Source organism: Monodelphis domestica, chromosome 1 (assembly GCF_027887165.1).
Source record: "Monodelphis domestica isolate mMonDom1 chromosome 1, mMonDom1.pri, whole genome shotgun sequence".
NCBI lineage: Eukaryota > Metazoa > Chordata > Mammalia > Didelphimorphia > Didelphidae > Monodelphis > Monodelphis domestica.
The window spans coordinates 640,731,983-640,757,431 of NC_077227.1; the positions used below are offsets into that span (position 1 = coordinate 640,731,983).

A 25,449-nucleotide genomic window follows, 5' to 3' on the forward strand; every position below is an offset into this window, starting at 1 on the left:
GGGGCAAGAGTCAGAGCACAGACAAGCAGGGTCGAGTGGAGTGGGCAGCGGGGGTGGGCAGTCCAAAGAGGATGGAGGCGGAAGGCAGGGCTGGAAAGAGCAGCAGCTTTGTGAGGGTTAAAAAAAAAACAACAAACTCGGCCAGAGAAATGTGGCTCAAAAAAATTTCTAGGCACTAGATAATAAAAGCTGAACTAAGGATCAGAAAAGAAATCAGAAGATTGAGATTTTTTTTCTCCCATTAGGTTGCCAACTGTTAAGATTAAAATTTAGGGGAGACTGAGGCATCTGAGGCAGAAATTAGTTTCTCTCTGCAAGGAGTATTACATTTTTTTAGAGGTTTATTAGAAGTTAAGGATTAAAGAAAATAAAGGATAAGAAACACGTGCCTAGGCCAGAGAGGCCTAGACAAGACCTCACCTACATTATAGAAAGAGCCACGTCTGCTCCAAAACGGAAGTCCGAAAGAGCCACAAAAGCCTTTGCAATCAGCTTAAATCCCTTCTCGATCTAGGCCTATCTATGTAAGAATTCAAAGCCTTCTGGGGAAGTGGAGCAAGGGCTTCTGGGGATTGAAGTCCAGAGTTCAAGTCCATTTTTAACACAACTTTGCTAAAGTTGTTGATTATTTTGACTAGCTTTTTGGTTGATTCTCTAGAATTCTTTAAGTAGACCATCATATCATCTACAAAGAGCGATAACTTGGTCGTCTTCTTGCCTATTTCAATACCTTTAATTTCTTTTTCTTTAATTGCCACTGCTAGTGTTTCTAGTACAATATTAAATAATAGAAGTGATAATAGGCATCCTTGTTTCACTCCTGATCTTATTGGGAATGCATCTAGTTCATTCCCATTGCAGATGATGTTAGCTGATGGTTTTATATATATACTGTTCATTATTTTTAGGAACGACCCTTCTATTCCTATGCTTTCTAGTGTTTTTAATAGGAATGGGTTTTGTATTATCAAAGGCTTTTTCTGCATCTATTGAGATAGTCATGTGATTTTTGTTGGTTTGCTTGTTGATATGGTCAATTATGTGGATGGTTTTCCTAATATTGAACCAGCCCTGCATTCCTGGTGTGAATCCTACTTAGTCATAGTGAATGACCCTCCTGATCACTTGCTAGAGTCTTTTTGCTAGTATCCTATTTAGGATTTTTGCATCTATATTCATTAGGGACATTGGTTTTCTTTCTTTGTTTTTGATCTGCCTGGCTTTGGAATGAGGAACATTTTTGTGTCATCAAACGAATTTGGTAGAACTCCCTCTTTGCTTATTATGTCAGATAGTTTGTATGGTATTGGGATTAGCTCTTCTTTGAATGTTTGATAGAATTCACTGGTGAATTCATCGGGCCCGGGGGATTTTTTCTTAGGGAATTCTTTGATGGCCTGTTGTATCTCTTTTTCTAATATGGGATTATTTAAGAATTCTATTTCTTCTGTTAGTTGAGGCAGTTTATATTATTATAAACATCCACCCATATCACCTAGATTGGTATATTTATTGCCATATAATTGGGCAAAGTAGTTTTTAATGATTGCCTTAATTTCCTCTTCATTGGAGGTGACGTCCCCCTTTTTACTTTTAATGCTGTTAATTTGGTTTTCTTCTTTCCTTTTTTTAATTAGATTGACCAGTACTTTGTCTATTTTGTTTGCTTTTTCAAAGTACCAGCTTTTAGTCTCATTTTTCTAGTCTTATTAGTTCAATAGTTCTATCACTTTCGATTTTATTAATTTATCCCTTAATTTTTAGGATCTCTAGTTTGGTTTTCTTCTGAGGATTTTTAAGTTGTTCGCTTTTAAGTTTTTTATTTGCATTTCCTATTCATTGATCTCTGCCCTCCCTAATTTGTTAATCTATGTACTCAGGGATATGAATTTTCCTCTGAGTACTGCTTTGGCTGCACCCCATAAGGTTTGAAAGGATGTCTCACCATTGTCATTTTCCTCGATGAAATTATTAATTGTTTCTATGATTTCTTCTCTAACTAACCGATTTTGGAGTATCATATTATTTAATTTCCAATTAATTTTTGATTTGGCTCTCCCTGTACCCTTACTGATTATTTTTTTATTGCCTTATGATCTGAAAAGGTTGTATTTATTATTTCTGCTTTTCTGCATTTGTATACCATGTTTCTGTGACCTGGTGTGTGATCAATCTTTGTGAATGTGCCATGTGGTGCTGAGAAGAAGGTGTTTTCCATTTTGTCTCTATTCATTTTTCTCCATATGTCTATTAACTCTAATTTTTCTAAGATTTCATTCACATCTTTTACCTCTTATTTATTTTTTTATTTGATTTATCTAAATTTGATAGTGTTTGGTTTAGGTCTCCCACTAATACAGTTTTACTGTCTATTTCCTCCTTCAATTCTCCTAGTTTCTCCATTAGAAATTTGGGTGCTATACCATTTGGCACATACATGTTGATTAGTGATATTTACTCATTGTTTATACTCCCTTTTAACAGAATATATTTATCTTCCCTATCCCTTTTAATCAGGTCTATTTTTGCTTCTGCTTTGTTAGATATCATGATTGCTACTCCTGGCTTCTTTCTATCAGTTGAGGCCCAAACGGTCTTATTCCATCCTTTAATTCTGACCTTGTGAGTGTCAACTGCCTCATGTGTGTTTCTTGAAGACAACATATAGTTGGGTTTTGGATTCTAATCCATTCTGCTATTCGTCTATGTTTTATGGGTGAGTTCATCCCATTGATGTTCAAAGTTTTGATTGTCACTTGTGGATTCCCTTGTATTTTGATATCCTCCCCTAAATCTGACCTTTCTTCTTTAGCTGTAGCCTTTTAAACCAGTGATTTACTTTAGGTCAGTCCCCCTAGTCTCCTCCCTTGATATGTTTCCCTTTCTAGCCCCTCCTTTTTTATTCCCTTCCCCTCCCCCTCTCTCCTTCCCTCCGTTTTTATACTCCCTTCCCCGTCCCCCTCCTTAATTTCCCCTTCTCTCTTACCCTGTTGGATGAGATAGAATTCAACATCCCAATGGATCTAGGTGTTCTTTCCTCTCAGAGTTGATTTCACTGAGAGTATGGTTTATGTATTACCAATTTGCACTCTCTTCCTCTCTTTCTTATAGGAGAATTCTTCCCCTCCCCTTCCCATGTGTATCTTTGTGTGAGAAAGATTATTCTATTTAGTTTTTTTCTATTTCTTGAAGTATATCTAAGTACCATCAATGATTCCCTCTCCCATTTTCTTTCTTTCTCCCCCTTTCTCCATATCTTCTTGTTGCCCCAATCTTTCCCTATGCATGATTCTTCCCACTACTCTAAGGATGCATATCATTTTTTAGAGTTACACATTACATTTTCCCCACATATTAGCATATATAATTTGATATAAATATAGTCGTTATAGAAGAGAGTTTGAATAAAAGAAAAAGATAACATTTTTCTCCTTTTCCCTTTATTTGATATTTACCTTTTCATGTTTCTCATGCTCTTTGTGTTTGGATGTCAAACTGTCCATTGAGTTCTTGTCTTTTCTTTGCAAATACTTGGAATTCTTCTATTTTGTTGAATGTCCATTCTTTCTCCTGGAAGTTGATAGTCAGTTTTGATGGGTAGTTGATTCTTCGTTGGAGACCCATTTCTCTTGCCTTTCTGAATATCGTGTTCCATGCTTTGCGGTCTCTTAGAGTGTTCACTGCTAAGTCCTGTGTGATCCTCATGGGGGCTCCTCTATATCTGAAGTTTCTCTACTTGGCTTCTTGTAAGAGATTCTCCTTAGTTTTGAAGCTCTTGAATTTGTTGATTACATTCCTGGGGATTGTCTTTTGGGGATTAAGTATAGAGGATGTTCTGTGAACTCTTTCTATTTCTATTTTGCCCCCTTGTTTGAGAACATTAGGGTATTTTTCTTCGATAATCTCTTGTAGTATGGCATCGAGATTTTTGTTTTATCTCTGGTTTTTCGGGTAGAGCAATGCTTCTCAAATTGTCTCTTCTTCCTCTGTTTTCCTGGTCTGTCACCTTGTCAGTGAGATATTTTATGTTTTCTTCGAATTCCTTAATTTTTGACTTGGTTTATTAATTCTTGTTGTTTTGAAAGATCACTGTCTTCCAGTTGCTTAATTCTTGTCTTCAGTGACTAGTTTTGCTTTTCAGATTGGTCTGCTCTTCTGTTAGAGGCTTCCAGCTCTTTTTCCAATTGTGAGGTCTTGTCTGTCAGGCTGTTGACCTCTTTCTGAATTTTTTTTCCCATTTTTCTTGCCAGAAGGTTTCCATCTTTTGGATAAGCTCCAATTTGACTTCTTCCATAGCTTGTGGACAATTTCCATTTTTTTGGGCATGTTTTGATTTTGTTTGAATTTCATCCTCTTTCTCTTCTGTACCCTGGGTTGTACCTCCATAAAAGTTTTCAATAGTCTCTTTTTTCCCTTTCTTCTTGGAGAGTTGCTCTTGGGGAGTGTGAGCCATCCCTTTGGTGGTTTTCCCTTTCCTTTTTGGTCAGAGGTCTGAGTGATATGGGCAGGTTTTCTGTGTTGCCTCAGACGAGTTATTCCCAGCTTCCGTGGTTTGTTAGTGTGCCCGCCCCTGTGCTCTTCTCTCCGGTGCTCAGGAATGTTCTATACAATCTCTCTGAGGGGTGGATCTCTGGTAGTCCCTGTCAGTTTCCAAGGACCCTGTTGTGCCCCCCACCCCCCCTCACTATAGTGAGGAGTGGAGCTTTGGTCTCAAGCTGTCTTTACAGTTTCTGGAGACTCCATGCTGTTCCCAGTTTGCAAGGGCCCCCATAGTCTGTGTGCTCTCCAGTGTGCAGGGTTCTCCTGTGAAACCGCCCTGAGAGGTATTTTCCTATTAGTCCTCCTTAGCTCTGAAGGACCTTTGTGTGTGTGTGTCCCCCCAGACAGAGATAGTCCTCACTCACTGTCCCTGGTGAGCACTCTGAGCCCCTACTCTGGTTCTGTGGGGAAGGTGGGGGGTGGAGGGGAAGGGCAGCTCAGTGCACATTTTTGTGCAAGCTTTTCCTCCTTCTTATAGTGTGGAAATGTTCACTCCCCATGTACCTTTGTTACTGTGGCGTACTGGAGAGACCCTCCATTCTTCCAAGGATGATTTTTATGCTCTTTGAAGTAGTCTATTTCGTTTGGTGCTGGGGAGAGGAAGTGATTCACGTCTAGATTACAGTCATGTTTACCCAGAAATTGCTGTATAGATTCTTACATAAATTTACTATCTCCCTTTTTAGAATACAAGTTTCTTGTGAGTAAAGATTGTTTTATTTTTGTACTTATATGCTTAGCACCTAACTCTGTGCCTGGCATAGTAAGGACTTGCATATTAATTTGCTGATTAAAGGTATTTGTTAGAATGCATTCTTCCTCTGAAGTTGAGAGTAGCTTTTTGTAGCATTAGTATTAAGTGTTCTTTAATCATTTTATATAGATCAACTAAAGTAGGGAGGGAGATGAAAAGAGGGCCAGCTGAGCACCCTGAGTGTTATATTGATTAGAAAGTGTGAGATGAAATTTCAGTAAAAGAAATTGAGAAAAACCTGATAGACATTAGATGGTAGTGTCCTGAAACCATAAAGAAGAAAGTATCAAGTATAATAGAATGATTAATAACATCAAAATCTGTAGAGAAGTTGAGAATAGTAGACTTCCTCCTTTAATACTGATCTTTCTCCTTTCTCTCTTTCCCTTCCTTCCAATGTTTTAATTTTAGGCAGGCCCCCCTCTCCTCTGCTCCCCATATTACTTCCCTTCCCACCACCTCCCTTCTTATTCCCCTCTCGCTATAGGGTCTTTTGATGGCCTCCCCCCAACCTCTCCCTCCCTTATATTATTCCCCTCCCCACCACCCCATTTCTTATTCCCCTTCTACTTCCTTATAGGGTAAGATAAAATTCTATACCCCAATGAATCTGGCTGTTGTTCCCTCTCTGAGCCAATTCCAATGGGAGTAAGGTTTCAGTATTACCTGTCACCACCCTCTTACTCCCTTCCATTGTATTTGTGTCCTCTCCCATCCCTGATTCTTTTTGTGATATAATCTACCCCATTTTGCTTCTTTTTTTCCATTTCTCTTAGTATCATCTTCTTTTTCATCTCTAGTTTTATTATTTTTTGACATATCCTAAACAGCTTACCACCACACCCTCTATATCCTTCTAACTACTATGATAATGATAGCAAATTTTAAAGAATTACAGATATCATGTTTTCTATATAGGAATAGAAACCATTTGATCTTATTGAAGCCCTTAAATATTTTCTCTTTCTTATTTATCTTTTTAGGTGTCTCTTAAATTTTGTATTTGGGCATCAGATTTTCTGTTTAAGTCTGGCCTTTTCAGGAATGCTTGGAAATCTTCTATTTTATTAAATGACCATACTTTACCCTGAAATAATATAGTAAGTTTTGCTGGGTGGTTGATCTTTGGTTGTAAACTCAGTTCCCTTGACTTCTGGAATATCGTATTCTAAGCCTTCTAATCCCTCCGTATAAAAGCTGCCTGTGTAATCCTGACTGGGGCTCCATGATATCTGAATTGTTTCTTTGTAGCTGCTTTTGGTATTTTCTCCTTGCCCTGGCAGCTGTTGAACTTGGCTATAAGAGTTGTCATTTGGGGATTTCATACAGGAGGTGATCTGTGGATTCTTTTCAATGTCTATTTTACCCTCTTGTTCAAGAATGTTGGAGCAGTTTTATTGGATAATTTCCTGCAGTATGATGTGTAGGCTTTTTTTGGGATCGTAACGTTCAAGTAGTTCAATTATTAATTCTTAAATTGTCTTTCCTGGATCTATTTTCCAGGTCTGCTTTTTTAATGAGATATTTCATATTTTCTTCTATTTTTTTCATTCTTTTGATTTGTTTTATTGTTTCTTGATGTCTCTTGAAGTCAATTGCTTTTATTTGCCCAATTCTAGTTTTTTAAAGACTGAATTTCTTCCATGATCTTTTGATCCTCCTTTTCCATTTGGTCCATTCTTCTTTTCAAGTCATTATTTTCTTCATTTGACTTTTTTGTCTCTTTTTCCAGTAGGTCAGTTTTGGCTTTTATGACACTTTGTTCTTTCTTTGCTTCATTTGCCTTTTTTTTCCAGTTGACCTATTTTACTTTTTAAGCTGTTTTCTTTTTCCTTAACCTATCTTATTTGATTTTTGAATTCCTTTTTGAGCTCTTCTAGAGCATGAGTCCAATTCCCAGTTTGTTTTTTGAGGTTTTGCTTGGGAGTTCCTTGGATCCCATTATCCTCTGTTGGTTTTGTTCTATGATCTTTTTCCATGTAGAAGCTTTTGATCATTACCTTCTTTTTCTGTTGTTTACATCTCCTTCTCCCTCCCTCTCTCTGTCTCTCCCTCCCTCCCTCCCTCCTGTACTTGTTGACTGTAAGCTAGATCCTCTGCTGGTTTATTGGATTATACTGTTTGAGCTGCTCTGCCCTGGGGCTGAATCTTCAATCCTCTCTCTTCTTTGCTGGTATACTGGATTAGGCCAGTTGAGCTAATCTGCTCTGGGACTAACCCTTCAGCAGCTGAGGAGGGCAAAAAGTGCCCAACTGGATGGCCCCTTTTCCTCTTTGCCCATGACAACAGCTGGGACCTTAAGTGGTGGGCCTGAGTTGCTCCTTTGTGCCTGCAGCCCCTGCCTGAAATCCCAAAGTCTGCCCACATTTAATCATAGATCTCAGCACAGTAGGTTGGGGGTGGGAGGTTTGGACAGGAGTCTTGTTTCTGGTTCCCCCTTTATCCCATGGAAATAAATTCTCTCTCTGTCTACCTGTTCCAGCAGGAGAGCCCCATGACTCTGTCTTGTTGAGTTTGGATTCCTGTCTTTTTGAAATGCTTTTAAAAGATTGGTGTGGAAGGATAGCATGGTTTTGGCTTTTGCTTCTCCTAAGCTATCATCTTGACTCCACCCAAGAGTAATAGAAAAGAGAGTATCAAGGACAATAGTGATCACAATGTCAAAGTCAGGAGAGAAATCAAGAACAGTGAAGATTAAAAAAAAGTTAATAAGCCATTGGATTAGGCAATTATGAGATCATTGGTAACTTTGGAGAGAGCAGTTTTGGTACAGTAAGGTTGGAAGCCAGATAAGAAAGTGAGATGAGAGAAAGTTGGGAGACACCTCATATAGATGGTCTTTTCATGGAGTTTTACCAAGAATGGCCAGAGAGATAGAACATGATACTTGACAGTAATGGGAAGGATCAAGTGAGAATCTTCTTTTCATTTTAATAAAATTTTATTTTTTCCAGATTATGCCAATACAGATTATTAGTAATTTTTATATTTTATAATCCATATTCCCTCTTTCCTCCCCTCTTCCCAATGGAGGCAAGTAATATTATATTGGTTGCACATACATTATAGAATGCATATTTTTATGTTCTTCATGTTGTGAAAGAAGACATATTACTTACACTAGAGAAAAATTCATGGAGGAAATTAAGAATGGCATGTTTCAATTTTCATTTGAACTCTGTTCCTTCTATTGCCGTGGATAACTTTTTTTTAAAATCAGGAGTCAAGTTTTTTGTTTGTTTGTTGTTGGGGTTTTTTTGTGTGTGTGGGTGAATGATTATCTTGTTTGTCATTTCTTATGGCACAGTAGTATTCCATTACAAGAATATATCACAACTTTCTTGGCCATTCCCAAAATTTCATTTCTAGTTTCTAATTCTTTGCTACCACTAAAAGAGCTATTATAAATATTTTTGTACAGGTAGTTTCTTTCCCCCATCTCTAATCTCTGGTATACAGACCTAAGTAGTGGTATTGCTGGGTCAAAAGGTATGCACAGTTTTATGGCCCTTTAGGACTCTAGTCTGATTGGTGTGAGGTGGTACCTCAGAGTTGTATTAATGTGCATTTTTTAAATCAATAGTTATTTGGAGTATTTTTTTCATGTGACTAGAGATAGTTTTAATTTCTTCATTTGAGAATTGCCTGCTCATATCCTTTTACCATTTGTCAATGGGAAATAATTTTTATTATAAATAAGGGAGGGTCTTTTGAGCCTAGGTGAAATATGAATATGTTTGTAGATAATAGGAATGGACCAGTAGACAAGACAATTGAAGATAAGTAATAGATTGGGGATGACAGTGTGTAATAGAATGAAATCATTTTTGTAGGTTTAGGTGTCAACCTTGGTAGCTACCTCTTCATGTGAGGCAGAGGTGAAGAAGGTGATAGTCATGGAAAGCATCTGAGTGAAATGAAAAGAGGAAGAAAGGAAAAGAGAGAGCTCATGGTGATTGGCTTTAATTTTTTCTATAAAATGTGAGGTGAGGCTATTAACTTAGAAGATAGAAGGAAAAGTAACCATGAAAAGTATGAAAATGGATATAAATGTTCGGAAGAGTCTTTGTATACAGAAAGAGTGAGTTAATAAGGCAGCTGTAGAAAGATTACCTAGCAGCAGTAAGGGCCAAGTTGAAGCTGCATAATATTAAGTTTTAGTGGACCTAGTCAGATTTTTTTCTATCTTCATTTAGCAGCAACATACATGTGGGTGTGAAAGTGGTAGATGGTAGGAGTCATCTGCACTGTTGTAATTTGGCAAGGCATAACTGGCAATATGATATGGAGATCAGTGATGAAAGAAGAGGATAGTTTAGAGTTGAAATGATTCACCAAGGCACCAGTCTGATGAAAAGAGAAGAGAATGGTGGGTATAGGAGAGATAGTCTAAAAAAGATCTGAGGGACTTAGAGATTGGAGATCATGGGGGTAGTTAAAGGAATTTGCTAATTAGATAAGAGGTAGAAAGCCAATAGATTATATGATGAAATATGGGGTTTTTATTTTTCTATGTATGTATGTTGGGGAGATGGTGAGGAAGATTTTGAACAGAACTTCTGGGAGCTGGGAGAGTGAAGGGCAAAAAGTCAAAATAAATAAAAGTTAACTTGTGTGAACATAAACTACTGAGCAGAAAAGAATTAGAAGGAAGAGAGTACAATTGGGTCAAGATCAATGGAGGCAGAAATTGAAAAGATAGTTTTATTGTAGTATTACGTGGACAGAAAACTGGGAAACTAATCAGACATTGAACTAAGAAGCATAATATAGTTGGAGGGGGGAGTAAGTGAAGGGAGAGAACTTTAAAAGAGGAGCTTCAAAAAATTCTAAAAATTAAAGGTGAGATCAATAAAATTGAATATAAGAAAACCATTGCATTAACTAATAAATCTAGAAGTTGGTTTTATGAAAAATTTAACAAAATTGACAAACCATTCATTAATTTGATTTTTAAAAGGAGAGAAGAAAACCAAGTCATGAGTGTTAAAGTAAAGGGTAAGTATACCACCAATGAAGATGAAATTAAAGCAGTCATTAGGAGTTATTTTGCTCAGTTATATGAAAACAAATTTAGCAATGAAGGAGAAATAGAATAAAACTCATAAAAAATAAACTGCCTTGAGTATCAGAATAAGAGATGCAATACTTATTAAATGAATAGAAATTGGAAGAAGCCATAGATGAACTTCTTCAGAAAAATGCATCAGAACCAGATGGATTTACAAATAAGTTTTACCAAACATTTAAAATATCAAATAATTCCAATATTAAAGTATCTGAAATATTAGCTAAAGGAATTTTACAAAACTCCTTTTATGAAGCCAATATGATGCTGATAATTAAACCAGGAAGAGCAAAAACAGAAAGAAAATTCCAGACTGTGTACAGTGGAAAGAGCATTAAGTTCCCAAATCTTACTCAGCAGGGGTCCAAAAAAAAAACCAAAACAAAGCAGAGCCAGGATCTGTTGTTGTTAGATGTCCAAGCAAATCTTGATGTCCACGTGAGACTGAATGCTGCCAGCAGCTAGATACAGGAACCCTTCCTCAGTTCAATACAGGGCTTCCTCTTGACTTCCTCAGGAGACCAGAAGAAGTCCATTGGGGTAAGATGGAATCTTCCCAGACCCTCCTGCTCAGACTCCCATATGACCCATGGTCACATGCCACTGTCATTCATACCTAGTTTTGCAATTTTTCAATTCTTGCACAGTTTTGCAAATTGCAAACCTTTCCATCCTTTATCACAATTTGGAGTTAGAGGTTGTGGATTTAAATACTGTCTATACCTTTGGGACCAAAGCAAGTTACTTAATTATTCTGAACCTCAGTTTTTCATGTGAAAATTAGAGATTTGGACTAGGTGACTCTATTACCTCTTCCTGCTCTTGTTCTGTATTTTATATCTGTCTTTGGTTAACATTGGTTAATAATGGATGCTGTTAAAATCACATTATGGATTTAATCCACTTAAGGCTATCACTTTTGTACTGTTAACACAGCCATTACTGCATGTCTATACCTAGCTTATAATTATTATATGCTATTGGTTAGAACCATATAAGAGAAAACTACCCACTGGAAAAAGAGTGGCCTTACTGACTGCTCTTCATTATAGTTAACTTTGCTAAATTGGAAGAATCCATTCAGAATTCATAGTTAAACAACTAACATTAAAAAAAATTATTAAATGTAAACCTTTTTTTTTTCTTTGATAACTGTTTCCCAATGTTATTAGCAAAAATTCAGATCAGTTTGATCAGAATAGTTATTTTTGCAGGCATCAGTTTATGTGTTTGTGTGGGGTGAGGTACTCTCTGTCTTATCAGTTTCCCTGGATTTCTTTAAGTTAGAGCAGCAGTTCTCAAACTTTGGTCTCAAGACCTCTTTTAGTCATTAAAGTTATTAAGGATCCCAAAAAGCTTTTTTTCCCCCCCCCTTTTTTAGGTGAGTTATATCTATCAATATGTACCATAATAGAAATGAAAGGTGATAAATTTTAAACATTTATTTATTTAAAAATATCATTGTTGGTTATATAGCAATATGCTTTTTAAAAAATGTAAAAATAACTATTTGAAAAGAAAACAAGTAGTGAGAAGAGTGGCATTGTTTTATATATTTTTATAACTCTTTAATTTCTGACTTAATAGAAAACTACTGGACTCTCTTATCTGTTTCTGTGTTCAATCTGTTGTATATTTTGGTTGAAGAAAAATCTGCCTTAATTCAGATGTCCTTAGAAAAGTAAGGAGTGTTTTTTAAAGACAAACGATGTTTTAGTACATTATTATGAAAATAGTGTAGACTATGGAGACCCCCTTAAAGTTGGTCTGTCCAAAAAAGACTTTGAGAACCACTGGTTTAGGGAATTCCCTTCCATGAAGCTCCCTGTACCAATATATGTTTGCAGCTACTCAGCAACTTATGCTTGGGACATGGTGAAGTTAAATGATTTGCTTTGTGCCCAAAGAGTCAATTTGTGTCAGGGTTAGGACTTAAATCCAATTCTTCATGAAGAGGCAGCCTTTCTATCAGCTACAGAGGTTTTATTAAACCCTAACCTACTTAGTGGAATTATTACATAGTACAGTTGATTACCCAGTTCTCTATTTTCCCTACTGCTTTCTTTCTTATAATAAATTGACAAAAAATGTGTTTTATTCAGTATATATTTTCCTTTAATAGTCCTCTCTTTGTTCTTGGGGGTGGGGTGTGTGTATGTGGATATGTCATATTTTCTTCTCTCTATTTGCAAATTTTTGGAGATCCCTTGATAGATAGTAAGCTTTGCCACCTGTCTGGAAGCACCTTCTTGCAATTCTTTCCTACCTCCATCCTGTTGTTCCTCTGCTTAGTTTTGATATCAGAAGAAACCCTTTTTTTTTTTGCATTAATTTGATCATATCACCCCTCTCATTGAAAATATTGTGTGATTCCCTCACTCCTGTAAAATTCAGACACTTTTGCCTATCACTTAGGGCCCTCCAAAATTTGATAACATTCTTACTATTTTAAAACTTAAATTATTACACTCCCTTTCTAAATATATTATTTTCCATGTTTTCCCTCAAATACAACCTTTTTTCTCACCTCCATACTTTTGCTCATATATTCATATACCTGGAATCCTCCAAATTCTATTTTACTTCTTAAAGCCTTTACTAATTTCCCCATCTATGATGGGATTCACCTTTGGACTTCATGTAGCTCTTTATTTTGCATTTCTTTTTAGTATGTAATAATCCATTTTTATTTTATCCTTGAGTTTTTAAGTTTCATGAGAAAAGTTATTTTTTTTACCTAAACTTTTCATTTTCCTTCAGAACCAAGCCTGGTACATAGTAAGGAATATTAAATTTTTTAAAACTCATACCTTCTGTCATTGAATTGAGAAAATTTATTCTACTGTTTTGGGTATCTTCAATTTCTCTAATGAATTTTCTCTTTAGAATTGCTATATATTTGACCATCACAAAGGATTATTTCACTATTTAAAAATGTAATATAATTAAACTTAAATTTTTTAGATTTGATTTGACTATTTTTGAATGATTTCACTTTTTTAAAATTGTTTTTTCTTTGAAATTTGACTTGTTGGTATTTAGCAAAATGAATGACACTGAGAAATATATGGACATCATGGTTTTCTTTAACTTCCTCCCAAATATTATTAACTTGTGTTTATACACTTCACATTAAGATGCTACTAGTAGTCTAACAAAATAACTCCTTTTTTTCCATGAGCCTGTCTCTGTTGGTAGTGATAGTGGCAAAGGTGATACATGTATATACTCTTTTATTATTTGTTGCCATACATCTACTATTAGTATAATGAATTTCCAGTGTTTCAGTTTTGTTGATTTTGATTGGTACTTTGTTTTCATTGGAAAAATGTTGGCAAATCTAATTAGAAGTTATACTAAAAACTATCCAATATTTTTGGTTATTCCTTCAAGATTTTTTCTCCCACTTTCACCTCTACTATGGTATTTTTTTGCTACCCAGTCCACAGTTTGGAAAATTCTGCCTTAGGTCCGATTCAAGTGTAATATAAAACCCACAGAAAAGTATTTCTTTCATGTTTTATTCAAGCATATCACCAAGTAGAAGATCATAGATCTAGACCTGGAAAGAACTTTAAAATTCATTTTGCCTATCTTTCTCTTTATGAGGAAGCTTAGCCCATGGAGATTCAGGGATTTGTTGAGGTCACACAGCTTGTATGCATTATACATAGACCTCATTTGAATTAGAATACTGTGATTCCAGAGCTAGAGTTCTTTCTGCCTTAAAACTAATTCAGAACAGATTCAAATTTTAGTCTGATTTGAATTGGGGCTAAATTGAAAGAGATCTTTGTACTGTCCATCTTATTTTATTTTTTTTAAAGCCCTTACACTTCTATTTCAGAATCAATACTGTATATTGGTTCCAAGGCAGAAAAGTGGAAAGCACTAAGCAATGGGGTTTTTTAAGCCTTGCTCTGGATCTCACAGCTAAGAAGTTCCTGGAGTCAAATGTGAACCCAGGATCTCCCTTACCTTGCAATCAATCCACTGAGATACCCAGCTATCCTATTGTACTGTCTATTTTTAAAAGAAACATGCTGCTGAATTAAATGTTGTAAATTGGTGGTAAGAAAAGATCAATTTAAAACAATTTGTTTTCTTGTACTTCATAATTCACAAATATTTATACACATTGAAACAACTGAAAGGTTGAATCTCAGACCATTTCTAGTCATCCTGACTTTTGTCTTGCCATTGAACTTCCATGATTCCATCATTCCTCTGGATGAGAGAGTGAGGTCAAATTCTGCCTCACTTAAATCTAGTTCATGTTCAAGTCAAGAAGGCCTATGGCCATCTTCCAAAACAATATGTAGCAACAATGCTAAATCATAATACATTTTCAGATCTTGCACATCTTACTCATTCATTTACCTCTCTCTGTTCTTTAATACTGGGTTTAGTTATCAGTGGGTTTATAAATGCAGAGAAACTGCAGTTAGGAGCTTAGCTGGGCAGTAACAGTTTTATTTTATAATGTTGTTCTGAAGTTCTAAAAGATGAAGTACCAAAGAATTGTCTTTTTAAAACTATAGAATCCTTTCTTAAGATCAGTTTTCTTTTGGGAGGGAAAAAATAACAAGTATAATATGTATGCATCAATATGCTGAAGGACTCAGAAAAATCTTAATGTTTTTCTTCCATTTCTTCCTCTTTCCTCAGTAAGTTCATATTCTATCCTTCACACATCTGCTAAGATGATAGTGAACAAAAATTTATTAAACACCCGAGCAGTCAGTTTCCTTGGCATTGAATGTAGGGATTGAAATTGAGCCTGGGCCAGAGATTTCATTGCTATTGATATCTGCTGGCAATTTAGCACCTCTTTTTAATTTTTATCTTTATTATTATTATATTAAAATTTTAATTTATACCTTTAGAGAATTGCTTAGACTGAGAGATTAACTGTTTCCGTAGTTCTATCCTCTCGACCAATTCTGACTTGTCTTTCATATAATAGTTAGATATAAATACTTGGACAGGGCTATTGATCACCATTGCTGATCTTCTCTTTGTCCAGCCTGTTTAACTTATCCTCTCATGAAACATTCAGGGTACCTCACCATCCCAGTTGCCTTCTACTGGATATTTATAGCCCATTATTGTGCTTCCTCTTTTCCTTCTTTAAAAAAACAAACAACAACAAACCCTTACCTTCTGCCTTAGAATCAATACAAGTATTGGTTCCAAGGCAGAAAGAAGAATGGTAAGGGGTAGGCAGTTGGGGTTGAGTGACTTGCCCAAGGTCACACAGCTAGCACATGCCTGAGGCCAGATTTGAACTCAGGCCCTCTTAACTCCAGACCTGACACTATCCACTATGCCACCTAGCTAACCCATCAATGCACATTTTAGATGCTATCTATTTCCTCTGTGAAATTATCTCTGATCACCCCAACTAGAAATAATATCTGTAAGTTGAATTTTTTCATGGCTTTGCATCTTATTTTTGACCCATATCTTCTCAGACTTCTTTTCCTCGATCAATATTTGCTCCCCATAACTGTGAATGTACCTCAACTGTGCTCCCTTCTCTCTAGGTGATCTCATTTGTAAACATGTCTAGAATTTTTCTCTCTTGTGGATCTTTATAGTCACTGTGATTTCTTTCTTGAAATTTGGTTGCACTTAAACAAATTGACCAGAGGTCTTATCTAAATCTCAAATTCAGTATGCTCCAAACAGTACTCTTATCTTTCTCCCCTACAACTGTATGACCCTGGATTATTTAACCTCTATTTGCCTCAGTTTCCTCATCAAATGAGATATTTCTGAAGCACATAGCACAATGTCTGACACATAGGTGATATACATATGTATATATATACACGTATATATATATACACACACGTATATGTGTATATATATATTTATATATATATAAATGTGAGTTGTTATTGTTATTTCTGACTTTCTTATTTTTGTTGAGAGCAACACCAGTAACCCAAGTTGGTAACCTCAGTCATACTTATATTGATAGAGGGAATTTCTTCACTTAGAGTCCCCTACACCAATGAAATCACAGGTCTGGCCCCCCCAAAGCCCCAATCAATAATATAGTTGTTGTTCAGTTGTTTTATAGTGTTTGAATCTTCATCATTATAATTGGGGTTTTCTCGGCAAAGATATTTGGAGTTTGCCATTTCCTTCTTTATTTTTTAGATGAGGAAACTGAGGAAAATAGGGTAACATATAGGTGTCTGACTCCAGATCGTGCATTCTATCTACTGTGCCACCTAGCTACTCAGTAGTATAGTCAGTAATATATGATTTGTAGAGTTTTTGTTAATGTTTGTAATTTATCTCTTCCTTCTTTGTGAATAGATCCCATGTATATGTTGAGATTTCTTTTGTAGTTTTGAGATAAAGGTCAATTTAAAAAAACATTTGAAGTTAAAATCTTGAATTCATTTATTCTTTTCTTTGAAAAATATTGCTGTATGTTCAAAAATAAGCATTTATTAAGCAGCATGTATAGGGTACATATATATCATTTCTAATAATTAAAAATATATATACTAACTTTAATTAAAATTCCCTTTAAACCTATCTATATATTTTGTTTTAAATGCATTTGCCTCTTTAGCTTATTCATTGTAGCAATGGTAGTTTAATTTGAAGCTAGATTATTTTTCTTCCTCTTGAAATTGGGCATTTTTTTCAGTTTTGTCTTGACTTTTGAGAAAAGTGAGGATGTTTTTGTAGGGGAAAGTAGTAGTATCAACTGAAAGCCAAGATGAGCTCTCAGAAAAAGAAAACTGTAGGCCAGTAGTTCTCAAGCTTTGTAATATCAGGATCTCTTTATAATCTTAAAAATTGAGGACCTCAGGGGGCAATTGGGTAGCTCAGACATGTTGATAAGGATTTTATTTAGAATAAGTTTTAAGATAAAGAGAAAGAGCTTTGTGACCTTGGGCAAGTCACTTAACCCCCATTGCCTAGCTCTTACCACTCTTCTACTTTGAAACTAATACATAGTATTGATTCTAAGGTGGAAGGTAAGGTTTGTTTTTTTTTTTTTAATTGAGGACCTGCAAAAGTTTTAATTTCTGGGGTTTCTAGATGTATTTACTAGATTAGAAATTCACACATTTTAGTTTCTTATGAAAATTATTTTAACCTCAAAGGCTTCTGGAAAGGGTCTTGGGGACTCCCAGAGTACCCAGAGCAGACTTAAAAAAATTGCTGATGTAGAATATTTGTTTTTCTACATCCATCTTGTATTTTTACCACTGTGTATCAGCTCAGTTATGTAATCGAGTGGGAAATCATATTTCTTATTACCATCTACAGGTGACCATGTTTAGGTACTTTTCACATTTTGTGAATAGTTGTTATAAGATAGTATTTATATAGATCAATGTTTGCATAACAGTTTACAAATATTTCATTTTATTTTTACAATGGCCTTGGGAAGTAGGTAATATTATTATCCCCATTTTATATATGTGGAAACTGAAGCAGGTACATTTTAAATGACTTGCCCAAGTTGATTCTGTTAGTAAGTGTTTGAAATAAATTTGAAATAAATTTCAAGTCTTCCAGTCTTACTTAGCTGATAACTTAAAATATTCTTTTTATTTTATGTGTATTTGACCAAACACTATTTTTTCAGGTAATATGATAGAAATATATTGGTAGATTTAGCTAAAAAACTTGCATTTGTATTTAGTTTAGCTCATGTGTTTCTGGTCAAATCTCTTGACTTCTCTGAGGCTTACTTATAAAATATCTACAAAATGGAAATACTACTACGGAAGGACCTATATATATCACAGAATTGTAAGGAAAATATTTTGTGAACTGTAAAGGCAATTCCATGAATATGGAATATGCGTTTATTTGCTAAATTCAAGAAAGTTTTAGTTACTGGGATTTTTCTAAATTTTTATAGTTTAAATAATATTGTTTTGGTACTAAAGTAAAAACATTCTCTGAAATGCTATTATTTTTGAACAGAGATTTTCATTTTGAAATGTCAATGATTATTTCTAAGTATGTATTTTCTCTCCCCCCCCCCCTTTTCTTTTTAGTATCAGACATTGAAGGTGGTGATGGACTGCAACTCAGAAAGGAACATACTCTCAAAATATTTGCTTATATCAACTCCTGGACACAAAGGTATCTTAGAATGTCTATTATAGTGGTAATAACTGAATGTACAGGAAATTTTATTTTAATTTCCCTATTGGTTATTATTTTTTATTATTATATATCAATGTAAATAAATACTTATAGATTGGTTATATGATTTCATCAGTACATAATCAAATTGTGATTCATTCAGGTCTTTCAATCTTATAAAATTCTTATCTATGACTTTATATAAATCCTTAGCTAGGAGCTCCACTCAATGGACTAGAGACCTGCTCTTTTATTTTCTCTGAGGTACCACTATAACAGTTGGGATATCTTTTTGTTTTTTTCTTACTTTCATATATAATTAGACCACTATTTTTTTAATCAATCCATTAATGATGTCTTTTATGTTCCTTCAATAGCATTTATTAAATAATTGGTATTTGCTAGGCACTGTGCTATGGCCTGGGATTACAAAGTAAAAAACAAAATTTCCATCCTGAAGGAGCTTAAATTCTACTGTGGAAATGTATACTGATAAGTAAGGGTTAACAATGGGACCATACATTAGTACCTGGAGAATTTGGGAAATGTGTCTTATGGATGGTTGCACTTCATATGGACCTAGAAGGGAGGTAGGAATTCCAAGAGAAAGAAGTTTTTCTGGGTGGGGTAGCCTGTGCAATATTATGGAATATCATGTAGATGAAAAATGAAGTATACCTATTTAGCTTGAGTCTGTAAGATAGAATAATATGAAATCAATTTCAGAAGACCTATTGGAGCCAGATCTTGAAGGTCTTTAAATACCAATGAGGAATTTTTATTTGTTCCTAAGTGAAGTAGGGAGCCAGCAGAGGAATGTGTCAGACCTATGCATTAGGAATTTTTATTTTGCTTGGCAACTTTGGGGGGCTTTTGGAAATTTAGGTGAGAGGCTTGAGGTTTATTCAAATTAGGGTAGAAGTAATGAGACTAAATGGTAGAGAAGTCTTGGAGGTAGAATTGTTGAAATTTCTTGACAATTCATTTTTGGTTTTATTTTACAGAGTACTTATATATGCTATGGACTTTCCCATTGTCCTTCAGATTGTTTGTAATTTTGATAACTTAATTAGATTTTTGGCATTTCAGAATGCCATGTGGCATTACTAAAAGAATATTGATATTAAAGATTTTGGGTTTTGTGATAGTGAGCAGTTTGGGATCATTGCAAGTATGATACAGTTTCTTTAATCTATTCCAATCTGACCTCTTCCTCTTATTCAACTCTGATAGCAGCTTATTGACCATCTATGGTGTCTGTCATTCTTGTTTGTGTGTATATATATTGTACATTAGAGTGAAAATAAAACTGGATTTGGAGTGAGGAGAGACCTGAATTTTGACACTTGGGGAAGGTGTCACTATAGGTATGTTCCTTAAGATCTCTGATCCTCTTTTCTTCACACATAAAAAGAGGTTAACAGTTTATGTATTACTTAGGGTTACTTTGAAGGTCAGTCTAGATTATGAAGGCAAATGCGAATTTAAGATGTCTGAGACTTCTAGTTTGAGATATCTAATAGGAAGCTATAAGTGCAAGTCTGGAGGTCAGTAGAGAATAACACCATTTCTTTCAGATAATCTCATGGTACAAACTCACGTCCTTTTTTACCTTGGGTATTCTCTGAATCTTATTGTTGTTCAGTTATGACCCTGTTTGAGGTTTTCCTGGCATAGATACTGGAGTGTTTTTCCATTTCCCTCTCCAGCTCATTTTACAGATGAGGAAACCAAGGCAAGCAAATTTAAGGGACTTGCCAGGTTCACATAGCTAATTAGTATCTGAGACCATATTTGAACTCAATGTCTTCTTGACTATCCAGGCCTGGCACTCTGTCCATTGCACTACCCAGTTGGCCCTCTCTGAATACCTTGCCATTTGTTATCATCCTTCCTAAAATGTGGCACTCAGGGTTCAACATAATACTTACAGTGTTTATGTAGGACAAAACAAATGATACTCTCATATGTCTCTCTTAATGTAGTCCAAAATTATGTAGATACAATTCAGAGAGAACTTTGATATTATCAATTTGTTTATCCCTTTTGATGATATGCAGTGTAATCTATGCATACCAGCCTGACCTGTTTGACTCAGTATCCTTGTCCTCCTTCCTTCACTAGATTTGCTTCTGTGGGGCTTTTTTTAGTTCTCTTGAAACCTCAAAAATATGAGTGAAGTACACTGTGGGTCTAGTGGTGATTCTATGAGATAGGACAGCATGACTTAATGGGTAGTTCAGATGCTACTTATGTTTCCTTGGGCAAGTAATCCGGTGTAGGCCTAGTTTCTTCCTCTATAAAATGAGAACACTGTACTAGATCAAAATGTTCTGTAAACTTGTTTTGTTTTGTTTCATGCATCCTTTTGGCAATTTGGTAAAATCTATATGCCTTTTCTCAAAATTGTTTCATTTATTTAAAAATTCTTTTTTTATTTTTCAGTTTGCAAAATTAGTCTTCTCATTCTCTTTTCTACTTTTTCCTGGTCTTATAGCAGAATTAAAGAAAAATAAAAACTGTTGTTATAAACATATAATCAAAATGAATTTCTGCAGTGGTCATGTCCAAAAATATATCTCCTTCTGTGTTTTGAATCCTTAGCCTCTCTCCGAGGAGGTTGGTGGTATATTTCATCATTAGTTCTTTAGCTTTATGATTGGTCTTAGAGTGAACAGAGTTTTTAATTTTATTTAAGTTTTTTATCTTTACCCTATTGTTGCCTTTATATAAATTGGACTCCTAGTTCTGTTCACTTTATGCTAAACTGATGTTTTTATGCCATCCCAGGTTTCTCTCAAACTATTATCTTTATAATTTCTAATAATATGAGAGTATTCTATCACATTTCTATACCATAACTTTATTCATGTTCAACCATTCCTTAATTTAAATTTACTGTCACAGATTCCCATTCTTTCCTACATCAAGTGTTAAGGGTAAAATTTAGGGTTGATACTGAATAAAACTAAAATCCACACAAGGAAAGTTATGTGTTTTTATATAGCACTAGAGTTTGTTTTTGCTTAAGGCCAATCCTTTTCCCTAGAAGACTAGCTAGATGACACAGTGGATAGAGTGCCAGGCCTAGAGTGAAGAAGACATCCTTCTGAATTCAAATCTGGCCTCAGATACTCTGTGACCATGGGCAAGTCACTTAACCATGCTTGCCTCAGTTTGCCTCATCTGCAAAATGAACTGGAAAAGGAAATGGCAAGCTACCATAATATCTTTATCAAGAAAACCCCAAATGAGGTCATGAAGAGTAAGACATGTCTAAAAAAAAATCCTTCCAATTCTCAGTTCTCCTTCTTTCTTCCTCTTGACTGAAATTATTGAGAGAGAGAGAGAGAGAGAATATTTTTCCTTTGACCACAAATAATTTTAAATTCATAAAACATACATAGTGTTACAAAGGAAACCAGCTGTATTGAAGTGCAGTTGCTGGGCATGTGCTTATAATTCCTGCTATTGAGTAGGATGAGATGGTTGGATCTTATAAATTTGGTTTGGCATTAATATGGTGAGCATCTGAAGGTAAGGTTGGAGTAGGGACCATATTGCCTGAGCTGGGACAAACTGGCCCAGGTCAAAAACTGTAGATTAAAGCTTCTGCCCTGAGCTATTCTAGGTAGAGCCTGTGATCAGCTCCTGAACTTTCATCATGGGTTACATAGTGAGACCTAGCCTAAAGGCTATTATTAGATTATATTATGTATGCTTATATTCACATATATACACACACACACACACACACACACACACACATATCTGTGTGCTTATCTTTTTTTTTTTTAAATGTTCAGAGCACCCTATATTAAGAACTTTCAAATTAAGTAGACTTTGGGATCCCTTCCACCTTTAAAATTAAGATGGGCAACTTGTGATTGGCTTTTCTGACCATGTATTTCTTATATGTGTTTTATTCTTCTTTCTTATTGTTGCTTAGAGGTACAGAGAAGGGAACATATTTATTGAATGCCTATTATATGCTAAATACTGTGCTTTAGAAGTATTTTCCCACCTGATCTTCATAACAATTCTGTGCAGTAAAGTTCTATTATAATGATCCTCTTTTTATAGTTGGAGGAAACTGAGGCAGAGTGAAGTTAAGTAATTTACCATGAATAAAACAGCTTTGACCAGTTTTACTCATATGTATTTTGGACTCAACGCCTAGCCCTCTTTCCATTGATCGATTTAATTATTATTTATGTTTTATACACTTTCCTGACTCTTGACTACTATCTTTATGCTACTTAATTTGAATTCTTCATGGTTTGTTCTGTTCCTTTACTTGGAATCATATAACACTAGGAAGATACTCATGTGCATATAAAAAGATCCTGTTTTTCTGGGAGAAGTAAATTAGGAACCAATCTATCATTCAGCAAATATTTATTCAGCACCTGCCCTTTGCCGTATACTATTCTAAGTGCTGGAGATACAAAAAGAGGGAACCTTAGAACTTAATGGAAGATATAATATGGAAATATATGCATACATGCATACATATATAAATCTAGCTATAGACAGGATCAATAGGAAATAGTTAAAAGAGGAATAGCTCTGGAATTGAGGGGATGGGGAAGACTTCTTGTAAAAGGTTGGAATTAGCTGAGACTTAAAGGAAGCAGGGAAGGTCAGTAGTAAGAGAAGAGGACAAAGAGCATTCTAGGCATTAAAGCAACCTGAGAGAATTCCCAGAGCTGAGACATGGTGTGTCTTATTCCTAGATCATTAAAGAGCTCTACAGTTGTTGATAGGCAGTCCCAGCCCACTTGTCCTGTTTAATTTTGGGCCCAATGTTTTAGGTTGTACATCACACTGAAATCTTATTTATATATACTTCACATGTGGAGGTCTGTGTTGTACTTGTATTCTCCATGACAGTAGTTAAAACGCAGTATATTTTCAACCCCCTGTGTTATGTCTTGTCTAATATTACTGGTTATGAGTCACTGAATAACACTGTATCTTATGCTATAGCTTGAATAGTTTTGATGTGTGAAAGAGAAATACTTTCTTGAAGGAGAGACTTTAGGTATTATTTTGCTCTCACTGACTTTTAATCTGTTGTGTGTTAGTAAAAGATAATAGGCTTGATTATTGAATATTGTAATTTGTAAAATGAGAACAATGGGGCCAGATTCAAAGAGGGGTTGTGAGGATCTATTGAAATAATATATAAAGCTCTTTAAATCACTCTGTGAACACTATTATTTCCTTCTCTTTCTGAAACTGTCACAGAATTAGACTTTGTATGGTAATTTCATTTTTCTAGTATCAGGATCACTTTTTTTCGTAGTATTGAGCTTTTTTAGTGTTACCGTATCACACGGTTGGCTCAGATTATATAAGTGCCAACTGGATAGGCTGTCTTGTCTGTGTGTTCTATAGAATCATGGAATCCTAGGTTATCTAGCCTAACTTCATTTTCGAAGTGAGAAAACTAGACATAGTTCCAAATAGCTTTATAGAATAATTGGACTAGTACACATCTTTACCAACAGTGCATTATTGTCCCAGTTTTCTCATATCCCCATTAGCATTTGTCTTTTTCCTTTTTTTTTAATCATCAATCTAATGAATGTGAGGTAGTACCTTAAAGTTGTTTTAATTTTGATTTCTCTAATTATTCTTGATTTTTAGTATTTTGAGAAATATGGCTACTGATAGATTGCTTTTTTCCTCTGAAAACACATATTTTTGAATAAGATTGTATATATTAATCATGAGAAGGGAATTTGTGTTTTGATTTGATCAATCAGTGATTTAGACTTACCTTCCATTTGCTTTGAATTTGGGTCAATCAGCCACCAGGGAATTGATCCCACAGGCACTGCTTCCTGGGTGGTGCCAGGCTAATTGAGGAATTGTGATTGATTCCTGGGAAGTGATGTAAGAGAGCTAGTGGGTGAAAGAATGCCATGTAAGGTGAAATTGGCAGGAATGGGGTGGGGAGAAGGGGAGGTGTTTCTAAGACAGACTATGGGGTGTTAGCTTTAACTCCTTCCTGCATTTTTTTCTCACTGTGTTTATCTTACTATAATAAAGCTATTAGAGCTATTAACAGTCTTGTGATTTAAAGGTTAATTTCTACAAAGGTTTTTTTTACTCTTATAATTTATTCAAATCCATTCTAACCATTACAATCAGCAACTTGCTGCAAAGTCTTTCTTGGCTTCCTGCTTTTTTCTAATTTTTAACTGCATTGATTTTGTGTAAAAACTTAATTTTATAGAATCAAAATGAATAATTTTATTTCCTGTGAACCTCTCTGTTGTTTGATCATGATCTTTTCCTCTATCCAGATCTCAGTCAATCAATAAACTTTTATTATGCACCTAATTTGTAAGCTAAGTGCAGACAATTTTCCTCTGCTCTACTAATTTGCCAGTGAAACCATCCCTTTTATTTAAATTATGCACTTAGTTTGAGGTCATTTTGTTATATATGGTGTGAGATGTTGGTCTATGCCTGTTTTCTGTCATATTTTTTTCTAGTTTTTCCTACAATTTGTTTTCTTCAAAAAGTGGGCTCTTGCCTCTATACATACAGTTTTGATCATGGTACTCATTTCCTTTATCATGTATACCTAATAAGTTCTCTCTCTCTCTCTCTGTCTCTGTCTCTGTCTCTCTGTCTCCTTATACCCATCTGTTTTTATAATTATATTATAACTTTCTAGTGTAGTTTGAGAATTGTTAGTTAGGACCCATATTTTCACAATTTTTTTGTTGATTCTCTAGATACTCTTGCCTTTTTATTCTGGGAATATTTTGTTATTTTTTCTGTCTCTATAACATTCTTTGTTAGTTTGATTTGTATGGCACTAAATAAGTAAATTAATCTAGGTAGTATCGTCATGTCTTGTTTTATTGGTTTGGTTCACAAATAATTTTTCTCTAAATTTTTAGTGTATTTGTATGTGAACACTGTTTTAAAATTGTGTTTA

At 35.0% G+C, this 25,449-nt stretch overlaps 1 protein-coding gene across 9 annotated transcripts in view; it reads left to right on the forward strand.

The window, feature by feature from the left end:
- USP34 (ubiquitin specific peptidase 34) overlaps window positions 1-25,449 on the forward strand; it is a 357,595-nt gene that overhangs the window by 61,655 nt on the left and 270,491 nt on the right. For all 9 annotated transcript variants that reach the window (XM_056813961.1, XM_056813959.1, XM_056813952.1 and 6 more), the window contains exon 2: window positions 18,401-18,488. Coding sequence is in view for 5 of the 9 variants with exons in the window: in XM_056813952.1 (XP_056669930.1) it covers window positions 18,401-18,488 (88 nt within the window). In the remaining 4 variants the exon portion in view is untranslated. The remainder of the gene's footprint in view (window positions 1-18,400; window positions 18,489-25,449) is intronic.